The sequence below is a fragment of the Lytechinus pictus genome, chromosome 16 (genome assembly GCF_037042905.1).
Source record: "Lytechinus pictus isolate F3 Inbred chromosome 16, Lp3.0, whole genome shotgun sequence".
Classification (NCBI taxonomy): Eukaryota; Metazoa; Echinodermata; class Echinoidea; order Temnopleuroida; family Toxopneustidae; genus Lytechinus; species Lytechinus pictus.
The window spans coordinates 15,801,679-15,819,418 of NC_087260.1; the positions used below are offsets into that span (position 1 = coordinate 15,801,679).

The 17,740-nt window shown below is 36.2% G+C and overlaps 1 protein-coding gene across 2 annotated transcripts in view; it reads right to left on the reverse strand.

Annotated features, from left to right (window-relative positions):
- LOC129278744 (lysine-specific demethylase 6A-like) overlaps window positions 1-17,740 on the reverse strand; it is a 39,183-nt gene that overhangs the window by 20,886 nt on the left and 557 nt on the right. The window contains exons 2-6 of one of the 2 annotated variants that reach the window (XM_064111140.1): window positions 10,114-10,289; window positions 4,206-4,240; window positions 3,504-3,600; window positions 1,491-1,716; window positions 404-535 (exon numbers count right to left, since the gene is read on the reverse strand). In XM_064111140.1, the coding sequence (XP_063967210.1) occupies window positions 404-535; window positions 1,491-1,716; window positions 3,504-3,600; window positions 4,206-4,240; window positions 10,114-10,207 (584 nt within the window). In that variant the 5' untranslated portion in view covers window positions 10,208-10,289. The remainder of the gene's footprint in view (window positions 1-403; window positions 536-1,490; window positions 1,717-3,503; window positions 3,601-4,205; window positions 4,241-10,113; window positions 10,290-17,740) is intronic. The other variant, XM_064111141.1, reaches the window with a different exon arrangement.

Below are 17,740 nucleotides of genomic sequence, written 5' to 3' on the forward strand. Positions count from 1 at the left end.
GTGCCCCTAGGAATTATTTGTACAATATTATTTAACAACACTGTAAAAGGAGAAGATTAGTCGCATATTGAGATCAGTCATACATGAATACTGATTAATAATTGAATGTGATGATGCATATATTCATACCTTTCCATGATCATTGAAATATAACTTGCAATGCTTTGATGATCATGTCTTATTTCTTATTTTGCAGAAAGAAAAGATGACAGCCTTTCATCTAATATAAAACTCTGATACTAAATTTGTTGATATCATTCATTCCAACGGGAAAAGAAATACACGTATGAAACTTGAATATAATTGCAACCCCTGTACAAAAGTCAATGAGGCAACAGCAGTCAGAAATTCATTCATCCAAAAACGCAAGCAAAGTGGGTTATTGCCCACTGAAATTGGTTACCTAGGTTGATTGCAGGCCTCGTAAAGGATGCCAAGGTCGGTCCACGCTGCTGTGTGGGACTTGTCTAGCTGCACGGCACAGATGTAGGCCTGCAGCGCATCCATAGGCTGGTTCTGTTGCTGGTATAAGACACTGAGAGATAAAGGAAACAGAAAAAATAAAAATGAAAGCAAATACAGTCACAGACTTAAAATACATCAAGTGGTTGGAAGTGATGAGATCGTCTCCAATACCCATGTTGAATGGAAACAGTCCTCTTCTCCAGCATGAAATCACAATTAGCACCAGGAAAGAATTTCATGAACATTAGTCGTCTGGTGACTAACATGAATTTGACAGGCTGAGAAGCACAAGTGTCTGAATTTACCTATGGTAAATGACTGACAAAACAGACTTTTGTCGGATAAAACATCTGACTAGTCCTGTTATTACTGAACACTCTCCTGGGGGCTGTTACAGAAAGAGTTACGATCAAATGCAACTCTTAAAAATCAAACTAAAGTAAATTTTCAACCAATGGAACACTCCTATCAGGGACTTGCGCTTCATTTCTTGATTTGTGGTAATGACACCATCGTGTCCACATTTCCTTTGATTCAACTATGGAGTAGCAGTAGGAAACAAATGCATCCTTCAACTTCCTCTTCTGGGGTTTATCAGATACCAAAACATACCCCCTCCCCCTCACCTCCCCCAGCCATGTTTCCCCCATATCATACCTACCCTATCCCGTTCTCTTCTCTGGAATCAAAGGTACATACCCTATTGAGCACCAGGGGAGCATTATGAAATGACACGTCCCATTTTATCAGCCAGTTACCATAGTTACAGTGCTCCTCAGCCAATCACAATCAAGGAAAGATGTTAAATCTGACAACTTGGTTGACAAAAATGTTGATGAAGCAGTCCTCGAGTGTCTGCATTGGCCTCTGACTTGTCTATGGAGTTGCGGTAGGAGACAAAGGCATCATGTGTCTTACAATTCTTGGGTTTGGTAAAACCACAGAATATTCCCCTCATATTCAAACCTACCCTATCATATCCCCTTCTCTTCTCTTCTCTCTCTCTAAAAGAAAAAGGTACGTACCCTATCGAGCACCAGGTGTCTGCATTGGCCTCCGACTTGTCTATGGAGTGGCGGTACGAGACAAAGGCATCATGCACCTTGCCGATGTTGGAGTAGCAACGACCCAGGAGGTACCAGGATTGGCCGCTGTTGGGCTCGACTTCCAGCGACTTGAGGAGGTTCTGAATGGCCAGGGTTTCCCTGGAAGTCTTGTCACCGAGCTGGTCGGAGCTGTGGTACAGCCAGCCTGCAGAGGACATCAATTCAATCATATCACAGTGTAAGGTGTAAGAGAACCAGTTAGAATTCTTTGAAATCACCCGCAACTCCAGAAGAAAAAAAATTTGGTCCACAGATGATATTGTTAATAACAGTCTCTTGTTTTGGAGAGATAGAATGACTCAAAAAAGGCCGTCATGGACCAAACAAGCAGTGAAACTAAAATTCAAAGAATGACTAATCCACTCATATGACAGAGACAACATATTCTTAAAAATTGAATCAACCTTTTTCTAAATGCATCTCCATTTCATCTTAGAAATGAATCTATTTTCTTTACAATCAATATATGGAAAAGAAACAAGCTATAGAGTATGAATTCCATCAGGGTAGATACAATGTAGGTAAGACATAAAAGATTAACAGAAAATAAGAATTAAGAATGCTTTCAGATTAGGTACCTATACAGTAAAATAATAAGAATACTTTCACTTCAATCATATATCTGACACACTTGTATCATCCCCAGACATGGATGCATTTTCTCCTTACTTGTCTTGTTTTCCATTAAAGTAAAGTTTTTTATATCGTTAATCTTAAACATTAAAGAATTTTCATTCATGAGACTGATGCTACACTACAGAGTGAGTTACAGAGGTTTTTTAATCTCAGCATTTATTACTGAAAAGCATGATTTTAGTTTTCCTTTCCAAGCAAAGAGCAACCTTACCAGACCTGCCAACCTCTAGGAATGAAAAACTGTATTCTGTGATTAAAAAAACTGTATTTTTCCCCAAAAAAGTGTATTTCATAATAAAATGCTTGACGCACTCGCTCATCGCAGCGCTCAAGCTGCACGCAAGCTAAAATGCGCACTGCTCTTGCAGATGAAAAAAAAAACATTAAAACATGAGTATATCTTCACACTGGTTTTAACAAAATGATTGAAAAAAAAAGGTACCTGAAATTACATTGATCTATTAACCATATTTGTGTAAGTTTTATGAAATAGAGACATATAGAGATTATTTTTCTCAATAAATTACGATTTTTTTTTTATTTTTTACAAAAAACGTATTTTTCAAAGAAAAAACGTACTGCCGTATTTTGGTTGCAAAAACGTACTAAATACGGCTAAAACGTACTGGTTGGCAGGTCTGCCTTACATGTATATACACCAGCATACATTTCTAGATGAACAACAACCAATAGAATCAAGGACCTACACACACTCATCTATTCATAATGGTAATTTATGACGACTCAAAGGGGGTACGACGTCAAACATCCCATCTCTTCAGCAAATATTCTGTTCATTTGCAATTCTTATTCGCACACTTCCAACAAGAAAAGAAAATTATTCGAGATTCATAGTCACAAATCTTGATTTTTCTGATGACAGTAGTGATAATATTTTGTTCATATACTTGCTTGTTTGGTTCTAATATCTGCAATCAAATATGTCTCAGTCTAATTATGTACTCCAATAAATTTGGTAAACATATTTGCACACTTCAGGAGAAAATACGTAATCTTTAAGGATTTAACTTATCAAATATGATATTTGATCTCACGAAAGTTTAGATAATATTTCTTCATATACTTGCTTGCGTAGCTTCATTCTAACAGGTCTTTAGGATTTACCGTTGACAAATTTGATTTCTGATCAGAGTTAAAATGTCTATTCGTGCACATCTGCAATCATATATATCTTACATTACTAAGTCTAAATTTGTATCAAAATAAATTACACTGAATGATAGCTTCATAACATTCTTTATACTTCTAATTACCGGTATATCAAGAGTTACTTACCAAGTTGTCTGAAAGTTGTAGCTTTCAGGCCTTCGGGTAAGGGATCTTGAAGAAGGATAGCTTCATAAGATTCCTTGGCGTTTTTATGTTTATTCTGCTGTACGAAACACAACACCAAAAGAATTAAGTCAAGGTGTTTATAGGTGTAAATTTGGCGTCAGCTTTGAGAGACTTGACACTGTTTAGCACCATGGTGTAAAATACTGCACCAGTTAGCACCTTTTAGTGTGTGAAATATCTGAAACTTTGGTTCATTATCTGTTTGGAGTAATGATAATACCTCAGTCACATTTCCCATTCGGCGGCCATATGGCGAGAAGAAAACCGCAGTTTTAACATTTTTTGTACTACATGTAGCTACATATAGGTGGTTTGAATAAAAATGAATAAAATGGCTGTATCGACTCACTGTACGGCTGACGTAGGGGAAATGTGACTGAGGTATAATTTATGCTTACATGTGATGCCCTTCTAGCTTGAAATGAATCTCTTTCCGACAAACTTCATTTGTGAAAATTACATAACATACATGTACACACAGATTGTGCCAAAAAGATCTTATTTCATAACAAAAGTATGACATCTATTGTAACATGGTATGGGCTTGAGCAAATACTTCATAAAATTATATAAAAGTACTTCATTCAAGTATTTTAAGAATGAAAAAGGAAAAAAAAGGAAATAAAAAAACAAGACACTTACCTGTACTTCATTCAAGTGTGCTATATGAAATTTAACTGAAAAATGAGAAAACATAAAAAGAGAAAAATAAAATTGTGCTTATAACAAGTTTCCAATCACATATTGAGAAAGTTCCAATGATTTATATGGGTTCACTTTGTATTTGGATAGAGCAGTAATGCACTTTGGTAATGACCTTTGGCCCTTGCCTTCAAATGTCTGAACTTTAACCTTTAATCTTGGACTTACTTTCTGTACACATGATCAAATCCATCAAATTTACAGTCAAAAATATCCTTAACAGCACCAAATTTTCCCAGTTAGATATGTATCCCGCCTTCTAGAAGAACACTGGCAGTATGAGATCAACCTGATCAATCACAATAGTTTAGTTCATTGATAGAATTGTCGATAGAAAGCTGAAGCTGGATTATCACATGAATTAATAGCTCATGGGCTAAAAATAACTGTAATACAAGAACTGTAACTCTGCGCTGGTTCGGAACAATATCAGCGTCACTTCCACCCCATTTCCTTGTCCGATGGAAATAAATTATTGAATATTTGCCTATTCATAAACTCCTATCTCTCCACCCACCATACGTGCACTGATATCATATACCATAAGAGTATGAAGTATTTGGAATGATAGTCTCGTGCACTTTAGACCCTTTCACACCAGACTTGTAAATCATATCAAAACAGATTACAAGATTTTAGTATTTAACATAGAGCTTGCATAATCACGTTGTCTCTTCTTGTGTAAAGAAATCTCACTGACCAATGCAAGACAAAAACAAAGTTGTTATGCATCGTCAATTGTATCGAGCATTGAACTCAAGTCTGAAATTATAGACTAACATACACCCATCAAGGCCAACAGTCAGGGTCGAAGGGGGAATTCAGGGAATTCCCCTATGGAGAGTTGGGCATGGGTGTTCCTCAGAACGTTTTCATGGTACTGTATATTCAAGCTTTTCACACACAAACACAAACAATGGTTCCTTCAATAATCTAACACAAAATACAAATAAAATTGTTATGATTTTCAAACATGATATCATCTACCATTTTAGGAATACGACATTAATGCATACCAAAGAGATGATGTTATTTTTAGTAGACTTGTTAACTGCAAAAAAAGGGGTGAACGCTGCATTTTTTAGTACAAATGTCCCACTTGGCACAAATGTTCCTTGAGTCAAAAGAAAAGGATTCATCCAAAGAGACACGCTGTATCTATGCAAATAAGCAAGTAATTTGCATAAATTTGCATATTATGTCGATATAGTAAAAACAAGTATTTAAGAATATATTTTTAACCAGAACTGCCCTAAAATTGGAAATAAAGACTTAGGGTAAGAAAGGGAAGAAAATTGTCATAAAAGAATTGGGATATCCTTGTTTATTATTACCTAATTTACATAAATTATGCAAATTATAATTTAAAACAAAGTATTTTTTCATGAATCCTGAACTGTTTTATAAATAACAGCAATAAATACACAATGTCAACATTCTACATGGAAGAGAATATATTAGCGAAAACATCGATATGCTTCATGACAGTATTAGTGTCTTAATTTGCTTAGAAAGAGGGCAAATATGTCAAAATGTATGACGTGATATTGCGCTAAAACGAGACCAAAACAACCTCTATGTCACAGTCACACTCACGAATCGGACAATAAAGCGATCAATGGTATGTCATTCGAGATAACACAATCTCAACACAATAGCTTCCATCGGCTTCTCGTATCGCTTGTGTTGGTGTGTCTGCCACACCGTAATCTATGGTATATACGGGCAAAATGCATTTCGGTATCGGTAAAACACTATTTATTTTGTTTTATTTGTTTCTAATTTGTTTCTCTTGGAAAATTTACAGGAGACATTGCTTTGCAGGTTACTGCTTTAATGAAGCTCTGGCACATGAATCATGACGAATGTACCCCACCTCAATCCATATTTTAACTTTATTAGAATATATATCTTTTGGAGACCCCGAAGTGGCAAAACTGCATTCCCCGCGGCATTCTCGCTACTTTACAAAACCAGTTTGACTTGTATTATCGACTTGGAAAAGACGGATGTATGAGACATCTGTCAACATGTTTCCAGAAGATAGTTTTTTTTTTATTTAAGCCTACGTCCATGGGAGCCCTCCGAATTTACCCCATTCCCTTTCTGTATTTCGACACTAAATAAAAAAAAATATCGTGTTTTAAAGCAACCGGCAAGGCAAATTGCGTTTTTGGTATAATAAAGCAACTTTTATATCTATATTTCATATTTATCTATATTAATATTATTATTATCATCAATATTATTATTATTATTATTGTTATCATTATTGTTGTTCTTTTGCAGTTTGTAATAATGCTCTAGCACAGTAAAGGCTATAACCCAACAGGAGCATGCCTAGGATACCCTTTCCCCTTTTGGTTTTATGTATTCAAAAATAGTTTCTTGTCTTTATTTTTTATTTTTATTTATTTATTTATAAGTCTTTTTTTAGTAGGGTGGCTCCATCAGTAATTGATATACTTTTGTCCTTGGAGGCCCTACAACAAAAATACAAACATATAACAAACATGGGTATAAAAAGTGTACAATGTAAGTTGAAACGAACAAACTGTAAATAAAAGAACAACACAAAGGGCCAGTTTATAAATTAAGACTATTATAACGCCAAAATAAAAGACTAAATGAGGATTCGGATTGAGCATTTCTCATTTCTTTAGAACTCATATCTTGGAATAGATTGAGGTGAAAATACTCTACAACTGACATGTAGAAGAGCTGTGGTACATTGAAGAAAAGCCACACGTAAGCTCTAAAATACCCCTTTATTGATTCCACTCTATGTTAAATTTAAATATTTTTAGAGTCCATTCGGAAGAAAGATACATTTCTACTACACACAGTAAAGCCTCTTTACTTTCTCCTCTTGAAAAAAAAAACATAGAAGGCATTGTTTTATATCGCATAAAATAAGTTCGTGTACATGACGGTGGCCTGTCGAAGTTGCCCAACCCTTTATTTTGTTTTGACAATATATATTTAGAATATCGTCTAAATGAAGCCCTCATCTGGAAAAGGGCACTTATTAAAGGCAGCATCTACATTATATAGAGGAGGCCCTGGTACTTGGAAGCGGGGGCTGAAGCACCCGCAAGATTTTTCTGAAGGTGGGGGGGGGGGGGCTGTGCTGCGTGTGTTATTCTCCATAGACTGCACCCCCTGGAATTCCGGCAGATGTGACAAAACGAAAAAAAGAAACGTTACCAAAAAAACCCCTTCATTTTGTAGTGCAATCCATTTTGTTTATTTGCTTGTTAAATTTCTTAAAGTAAATTTGAAAAGCAAAAAAGTTTCAATGTAAAATTTTGGTCCGAAGAAATTTAACAAGCTTCAGCCCCCTCTTCCCAGTGCCAGGGCCTCCTATATATAATGTAGATGCTGCCTTTAATAAGTGCCCTTTTCCAGATGAGGGCTTCATTTAGACGATATTCTAAATATATATTGTCGAAACAAAATAAACGGTTGGGCAACTTCGACAGGCCACCGTCACGTACACGAACTTATTTTATGAGATATAAAACAATGCCTTTTATGTTTTTTTTTTTTTTCATGAGGAGAATGCAAAGAGGCTTTACTTTGTGTAGTAGAAATGCATCTTTTTTCCGATTGGGCTCTAAAAATATTTAAATTTAACATAGAGTGGAATCAATAAAGGGCTGTGTGGCTGTTCTTCAATGTACCACAGCTCCTCTACATGTCAGTTGTAGAGTATTTTCTCCTCAATCTATTCCAAGATATCAATACAAACAAAAGTAATCTTTTAAGAGTTCTAAAGACAATAAACTATTTTTTAATACATAAAACCAAAAAGGGAGAGGGTATCCTATAGGCATGCTCCTGTTGGGTTATAGCCTTTACTGTGCTAGAGCACTATTACAAATGGCAGAACAATAATAATAATAATAATAATAATGATAACAGTAATAATAATAATAATAATAATATTAATAATAATTATAATAATATCAATAATGATGAATGTAAATATAAAAATATAGATATAAAAGTTGCTTTATTATACCAAAAAACGCAATTTGCCTTGCCGATGGTTTTAAAACACGATATTTTTTTATTTAAAGTCGAAATACGGAGAGGGGATGGGGTAAATTCGGAGGGCTCCCGTGGGCGTAGGCTTAAATAAAAAATAAAAAAATTTCTTCAGGAAACATGTTGACTGATGTCTCATACATCTGTCTTTTCCAAGTCGATTATACAAGTCAAACTGGTTTTGTAAAGTGGCGTGAATGCAGGGGGATGCAGTTTTGCCACCTCGGGGTCTCCAAAAAGATATATATTTTAATAAAGTTAAAATATGGATTGAGGTGGGGTACATTCGTCATGATTCATGTGCCAGAGCTTCATTAAAGCAGTAACCTGCAAAGCAATGTCTCCTGTAAATTTTCCAAGAGAAACAAATTAGAAACAAATAAAACAAAATTAATAGTGTTTTACCGATACCGAAATGCATTTTGTCCGTATGTATCATAGATTACGATGTGGCAGACACACCAACAAAAGCGATACGAGAAGCCGATGGAAGCTATTGTGTTGAGATTGTGTTATCTCGAATGACATACCATTGATCGCTTTATTGTCCGATTCGTGAGTGTGACTGTGACATAGAGGTTGTTTGGGTCTCGTTTTAGCGCAATATCACGTCATACATTTTGACATATTTGCCCTCTTTCTAAGCAAATTAAGACACTAATACTGTCATGAAGCATATCGATGTTTTCGCTAATATATTCTCTTTCATGTAGAATGTTGACATTGTGTATTAGTTGCTGATTTTAAAAGCAGTTCAGGATTCATGAAAAAATACTCTGTTTTAAATCATAATTTGCATAATTTATGTAAATTAGGTAATAATAAACAAGGATATCCCAATTATTTTATGACAATTTTCTTCCCTTTCTTACCCTAAGTCTTTATTTCCAATTTTAGGGCAGTTCTGGTTAAATATATATTCTGAAATACTTGTTTTTACTATATCGACATAATATGCAAATTTATGCAAATTACTTGCTTATTTGCATAGATACAGCGTGTCTCTTTGGATGAATCTTTTTCTTTTGACTCAAGGAACATTTGTGCCAAGTGGGACATTTGTACTAAAAAATGCAGCGTTCAACCTCTTAACAAGTCTACTATTTACCAGTACAAGATTTTTTACATTATTAATATCATAATTTTTTTTTTCCAGTAAATTTTTCATTTCTTTTTTTATATATCAAATTTCTATTCCTTTTGGGATTGTTCCACTAACCATCATTACCATCATCACAATTACTGTTGCCATTTCCAAAACCATTCATAGCATAATCATTATTATTCATCACCTAATAAGTAGTACTCTTTTAATACTGAAAAAAAAAATGAAGACCTTCTTTGGCCATGTCGTTTACAAGGAATACTCCTCAATGTTTTCCTCTTCTTCTAACCATCCCATTTTAGCTGACAAAACAATGTGAAACAAGGGGGGGGGGGGATTTCATGAATGAGACAAATAGTGCAGAGTTTTAATGTCTCATGGGCCTCATCCACAATTATAAGTAGTTGCTTATTTTTAGAAGTCATGGATCAGTATTTTTACGTCTCTGAGACTATAAATACCTTTGATGTTGATTTTTATAATGTTGTCGGATAAACTCGTTTTCATTCAATTCAATATAATGCTATAATTCAATTCAAGCTACTGAGATCCTTGTATCTGAATGGCTAAGAGCTAAATCATCAGTGAAAATCATATTTGTTTCATGAAATGGTTCCCACATGTAACAAAAACTTGAAAAATGTAAGTATAGATACCTTAAAATACCTTTAAAAAAGTTAGAAAGTGACTTACTTTGGGGTTTTGAGAGAGTACAAGGGCTGTTGTCGATCAGAGCCAACTGGTAATGCTTGAGACTTGAATCAAAGTCAGAGTTCACCTTGAACATGTGACCAAGGCGAAGGTGGACCTCATTGGCTCGGCTGAACCCCGGATCGATATACAAGACCTGCTGGAAAGCTCGTACCGCCCTAAAAAGAAAAAAGGAAAATATTCACATTTACTATAGAGTAAACAGATTGGATTTCAACTTTTGTTGAAATGATGAACTGATAGCCGAGTTCATGATCAGTATTTTGCTACTGTTGTTATTATCTATTATATCACTTAACCCAGTGCCTACCAAACTCCCTAATTCCTGTAGGCTTTTACCATGGGAACACTACATCTCTGAGAACTGTAAGGGGTTAAAATCCACCCCCTTCACCACTCCTGTTTACACAGAAGGGATAAAATGCAGAGATAAGCATCAATGCTCATAGGGACAAAATATTTGCTCTTTTTTTTTTTAAGTTGAAGGTACATCACCATTAAAACAGCATTTTCTTCTAAAACCAGAAATGCAAGCCATAAAACAAAAAAAACATTAAAACATTCATTGATGCAAAATAGATTAACAATCAAATGGTCAAAAATGACGTCAGGGGTTGGTGACTACAGTGGTGTAGATGTGCTTCATATGCACTTGAAATTTAATTATCTTTCTCTTTCTCTCTTCTCCTTCCCATAATCTTCCTCCCCTTCTCCCTTTATATCACTCTCTCACTCCTCCTATCTTTCTCCCGTCTCTCCCTGTCCCTTCCTATCCCCTCTTCCCTCCTAGAATCCATCCATCTCTTTCCATCATTCTTTCAGCATCGATTACAAACTTTGGCTGTACTCCAAACAAAGCCGAAGCTACGTGCAACCTTCTCAGTTTCAAAAAGGAAAAAAACAACACTTATTCCACTGTCACATGTCAAAGGCTCGTAAAAAAAAAGCACCAAGAATGACGTCACTGGCCGGAAGGACATCATACATGCCAGCGTTCCATTTGCTTTCCCATCCAGCTCGCCAGAACATTACAAGCACGTTAGCGAGCACCATGCGTTCATGTCTCAAAGTCCTTAATATAGACGTCACTCTCTGAATGAGTTTCTATTTTTGTCCCTTTAACAGAATCAAGTACAGTACTCTGCCAAAAGCAGTGACAATTTTACACTGGCATGTTTTCAACTATGGTTTTGAGCGTGGGCTGGAGCGTTAATGGCCAACTAGTCTTTCTTCCTTAACGGCAACAGCCGAGTTAGCATTGTAAATTAGATTTCTCCTTGTTTATTATGATGGTTGATAAAATCAATTACAAGTCATTAGTCATATCACATGCTATTTTTCTCTAGTCTCTTCGGACTATTGATATTCTAGTTTTCAATCTATATTCTGCTTCCCTATTTGAATCATTACATCAATACACTCAAATCAACCACAAATAAATCATTCAAAAACCCTTGAATACATGCATGTACATGTATAATACTTCAGCATTGCAATTAAAAACATTACTGGCGGGAGCATTTACATTGTATAAGCACAAGTGCGTACAAGTTTTATTACTCTCATTTTTTCTTCCTTTTCCATATAAAGATGGATTTCCTTTATCACTCAAGTATCAATCTAAAAAAAAAATTCATTTATATACTAAAAATAATAATAAAATCATAGTGTAATGCTCATCTTTACAATTTAGGTAAGATTAGCAAATATTAACTTCCTTCTTCTTTTCCCTTTTGTCAATGGCACCATTACAAAGGACCCTGTTTAACAAAGAGTTGTGACTGATATACTAATCTCAACTTAATGACTATGGAAAACCAGTGTGAACAATACTATCACTCTGAACTACAGTACATCTATGGAAAGCCTGTGAAAACACCACCTAGTGCCGATGCCCAATCAAACTACATGTACATTCATTTCATGCACAGATCATAATCGTTTTGACAAACCATCATCATTCAATCTCCACAATTATGCCTCTTGTTTTTAAGATTCACAGAAAATACACATCCTGTATGTGGGCCACTGAACTCTTGGAAAAACGGTGTCTGCTTACAACCTTTCCCCCTCGCACTCGGAGTGGGAGTAAGACCTGCAGTAACGACTATGCAGTGGGCGACCTGCCTACGACAGGGAAATCCCCTACATGAGTCATGTCAAATGTGCAAAACCCATGACCAAAACTCCTATGGATAAAGCAATATTTGTTCTGTCAGCATATCCATAACTACTGATTTATGATCACTATTTATTTTTGCTGTCTCATAGAGAACAGAAATTATATGGACAAGATGCTATTGGAAAAATCTGTTGGATAGAAGTTTCAAGATTCCTACAAGTATGTACATTTTTACTTCATGGTGTACAGTTTTTTTGTATCATGTCTGCCCTTCGCACATTAATACCTCAGTCACATTTGCTCTACAGCAGCCATACGGTGAGTGGAAAACAGCCGTTTTATTCATTTTTATTCAAACCACCTATTATACATGCAGCTACATGTACCACAAAAAACGTTAAAAACGGCTATTTTGGACTCGCATTACGGCCACCGCAGATCAAATGTGACTGAGGTATTAACAAAACATGTGACTTCACACACAAAAACATACACAATTCAGTATTGCATGCGAATATAATGGGGAAAAATTTGTAGTTCTTGGGGTGTTCCTTTAAAAGCCCACTTTTCCTCATCCTATGCGAAATCCCAGAGTACGCATTATCCATTTTCAATATGACCTACTTCAAAAGCCTGGAAAATTCATACCTTCAGTAATTCACTCTTTCACCTCCATCAGCGAAATTGCAAACATGTATTGCATTTCGCTGATACAAGTCAACAACGCCCAACACTACAACTGGTTGTTGACTTCCGCCCAGCTTTTGCAGAAGCAGCGAATGCTACCGCAGGCAAGCTTTTGTTACTCGATCCCTGGAGAGAGAGGAAAGCTTTTCCGTGAACTACCTTTCCGTCAACCTGACGCTTACATCCATTCTTCATCATCTTAAGATGCGACTTCCGGATGGAGTCCCCCCCCCCCCCTCCAACATTGCACAGTGCCCCAAAACATGTTCTGAATCTTTAAAAAAATCAGGTTGTAGAAAGGTTTTCCCTCATAATTTCTGAGAGGGAATAAAATCTGTGTCACTATCTTGCATCCCCTCATTGCCTCATTCTCTCTCAATCTCTGTCTCTCACTGCAATGCTACTTTTTAATGATTTTCTAAACATGTTTTTGCCTTGAAGAAGAACATTCACTTCCTGTCTCTTGACTACATTTACCCTTCTCCATCAGCAAAAAACAATCTTATCTGTCCTTCAATCAATGTGCATTTCTTCCCATTTGTTTAAATAGATCCTTGCCCCCCCCCCCCACAACTCTCTCACTATCTCTCTCTTTCTCTCACTGTCTTCTGTCCCTCCCCCTCTCTCACTCTCTTTATCTCTTATTCTGACTCTCTCATAAAAATTTTACTTTACCTCTTTGTACACAAATTCTTAATGTATTAGTTACTGAGATTTAGAGTGGGTCACTTCTACTTGAAATATCTGAATAAATTAATTAAGTATAGTAAAGTACACCCCTAAAGAAGCGAATACACTCAATCATCCTCATAAAAACACACCATCCAACAGTAAAAATACTAGCAACCCATAAATAAAAAATCAGCATCATGACATTCGATAAGTAACCATAGCAACGGCATCACAGAGAATACATCAGTACACCAAGATTGCATGATCCTAGTGTACCCAGTATCATAAATGTATCGCTAGAAAAATGGTATTGCAGGCTTAGTTTGAATCATAATCAAGAAAATCTAATGTTCAGTGAGATGATATGAAACAATACCCGTAAAAAAGATGGATGGTTAGTTGAGTGGTACAGGTACATATGCTTCTAACGTATTTAGGGAATCTGGAAAAGATACCCTCTCCGTATTTTATTTCATAAATGGTCATATCATTCTAAAAAAACAATCCAACATTAAACTTGTTATTAGAATATTATCTTGCTAGACTACAGCATAATAGCTTCGCTGAAATTTACCCCCAAAATACCTGCATAGAATATTCTCTTAACTCTCTTTTTAGCTGTCATTATCTTATCAACCTCACCTGTCATCGTCTTCGGAGTCGTAGCACTCGGACGAAGAGTCCTGGTGCTCCGACGATGACTCCCCTGACAGACCATCCTCTCCAAAAGGAAAGTCAGCATGAACCCAACTATAGCTGTCATCCTCCTCCTCGACTGAAGAAGCTCTTCGCTTCATTCTCAGCTTCTCAACTCAGATCCCAGCGACAAAACAAAACAAAAAATCCTCAACTTTTGGAGGAACAAGTCTTTAAGGTGCTCCAAAGTCTTTCAAAGATTCTTAGATAGATGACAGAATGGGGATTTCAAAATGATTCGAGACCCATGACGGTACGACTTGAAGAAACGGTTTAGTCTTTGAATTCTTTCAAAATGCACTTGAGTGAGATAGACATAAAAAGACGCACACGACCATCACAATGAGCCATATAAACAAAGGGGAGGCGTGAGAGATAGTACCGGTACACGTGGAACGAACGACAAACTTTGCGTTGGAACTGGAATGCCGGTAGGTAGCAACAGACAACGCTCAGCTGTTCTGCTGAAGATTCAGAATGGTTTATGGACAAGAGACAGCCAAGCAGTGACTAATATACCACACCGGTTGCTGGCTGTCAGCGTTCCAAGCCAACACACGAGTATACAGTACACCCATCCACAAGTGCACACACAGATTCAGGCACATGCTTGGAATGCACACACTCTGATGGAGAATATCACACGTGCGGTGAAGGCTCGTGAGGTTGATCAAGAGGACAAGAGTATGAGAGGAAGAGAGAGTAAGAGAGAGAAAGAAAGAGAGGATGATGGCTGGAGAAACAAGAAGACAGAACTATACACTCCTCCACGTGAGTGCTTGGCTCATAAATTATCTGTGACGTCGTTAGCTATGCTGTCACTGAGCGAGAGAACGTCATTCTCTCTGTACATAGTAGCGGAGCGTACGTGACTAGCTGGCTTTACTAAACAAAGATAGCCTGCCCAAGACAATGCCAATTTCTCCGCGGAAAAAGGGAATCCCTCCTAAAAACTTATGAAAATGTTTTTTTTTTTTTTTTCTCTGAACCAATGTTTATTCAATGACTTTCTCCTTATCCTTGGCTTTCTTACTCACCAAGAATCTAGTACAAAAAAAGATAACTTGATTCATAAAAGAAAAGAATGAATATTTAAAAATTGGACATGGCTCATGAATAATTCTCTATTCTTAATAATACCTTACGAAGCTTGTATATCAAATCTCTACAAAAAGTTGATGGTATTTGACATGATCTAATAATCTAAAATAAAACTTGACATCATACCAAGCTACATGTACATATAAAAGTTACCAAATAAAGTCTTAAAAAGCCATGTTTTATAACAGAAGATTACGGAAGTAAAGTATCTGCATACTGATGGACATATTAATTAATCCTTTATCCTTCAAGAAACCCTCCAAAAGATTGAAAGCACAAGAAATGACTAAATAATCTAAAATTAAATTGAAACCATTTCAAAAACGATGAAGAAACAAGAATTCCTACAAAAAGGCTATGGTATCATGACTACATGTAGGCCTTCATGACATTCAGGCCCTCAAATTAAAGATCTGTGATGGATTGCTAATATAAAAGAACGATTCTGATTGGTTCCTGGTCAGTGCTTTGAACAAAATTTGTATGCAACAACGATTCCGATTGGTAGTAAGCACTGACAGTGATTGCAAACCATGGAGAGCTCTGTGGTTAGACCACTTGTTGGGCATCATCTAATCTTACATGTGAAGCTATCCAACTCTGTACACAGAGTGAAAGGTAAAGACACCAACTGACCAGACTGACCTTGTCCCCAGTCAGTGGTCATTCTCTCTGATTGACCAGTGGCCTAACTGTGACCTCGTGCAAGGTCAGATAGGGTAAGAAACAGGTGGATGCAATAACCCAATTTTTTTTTTCTACCCTGGAGCAGGCCAGTGAGGCTGGCTAGACATTCCTATTACACACAGTCCAGTAATCTCTGGTTCTGGGAGTAGTCTCCCTTCCGCAGACACTGTTTTACAGCTATCTGTAAACAGCTGTACAGAACAGGGGCACCATTTCATAAAGGACTTGCAACTGTTGTACCTTTGTCATTATGGCAACTACCATGGTAACCTTGATTTTGATTGGCTGCTGAGCCCTGTTGCCATGGTAGTTGCCATAATGGCAAAGTTACAACAGTTGCATTTATGAAACGGCCCCAGATGTGGATTGGTCTATTCAGTCATCTAATAAATCATGCAGCAAATAATTAACTTAATTCCCACTAATCCCCACACATGAAGAATCAGCCATCATCAGCACAAAAGAAATTGAAAGATTGACCAAGCAGCTGAGTGTAAATGTAAAAGTACAATCAGACAGGCCTACTGTAGTTAGAAGAAAGTAAGTCTTCATGTACTCATAAAAAAAATAGATGGAATTTTGAATTCAAAGTGAATTTCAACATTTACATGTAGCTCAGTTATAAATAATAGTGCATACATGTATGACTGGTTTTCAAGGGAGGGCTGAGTGGGATTATGACATTATGATGATTCTTATTTCCATATTCAGAAAGAGCAAACTGATTCCTTGAGAATCCTTTGGGCCCGTATTCTGAAGTCATGTTTAACTTATTAATAGACCAAAGTCTAACTCTCTGCCAAAAATTCAAAATTCTGTTTCTCTTACGTTTACTTTTTTTTTCCAGTTGCTTTCATAACAAAGTAAATTACTTCAATTATCATTCCCAGACAATTATGAACAATTTGAGTGTCAAATGAGTTAATAAATTGGATGTGTACTGTTAGGGATTGTACCCGAATTGGCTCTCCATAGTTAAACCACAACTTTAAACCAGAGTTTAATTTAAACCCGAGTTCAGAATACGGGCCTTTGTGTTCTACCAAAACAAACTTGCAAGCTCTACAAAGATTTGTTTTTTATCAGTTACACTTTAACTGATAATAGACACTATAAGACTGTATAAACTATGACTAATTCAGTCAGTGTCAATAACAAATAGTTTGGAAATGAGTTACGCCTACATGAATGTATTTTTGTAGTTTATGGTGTGGTGTACACAGACCCATCAGCTTACTTGCTCAAAGAAATATCAATATCTAGCAAATTCCTGATCAATATTCACACAAGAGATACCACTATTGCACTTGAAAAAGCCTACATGTATGTTGTATTAACAAACTATTTTGTTAAAAATGGACAGAACTTGAGCTTACTTGCTCAATGAAAGATCAATATCTACATACATGTATGTTATTGTTGCTAGCAAATTCCTGATCACAATACACAGAAGAGATACCAATATTGTACATGAAAAAGCCTACATGCATGTTATAACAAACTAATTTGTTAAAAATGGACAGAACTAGCACAAAAGGCATGAACATTATATTATGTCTTACATGTATCAAATACATGCCCAAGCGCTCACAGCACTATTATACAGCCTATAAAAAATTGTCAGGTACCGGAGTACTGAAAACT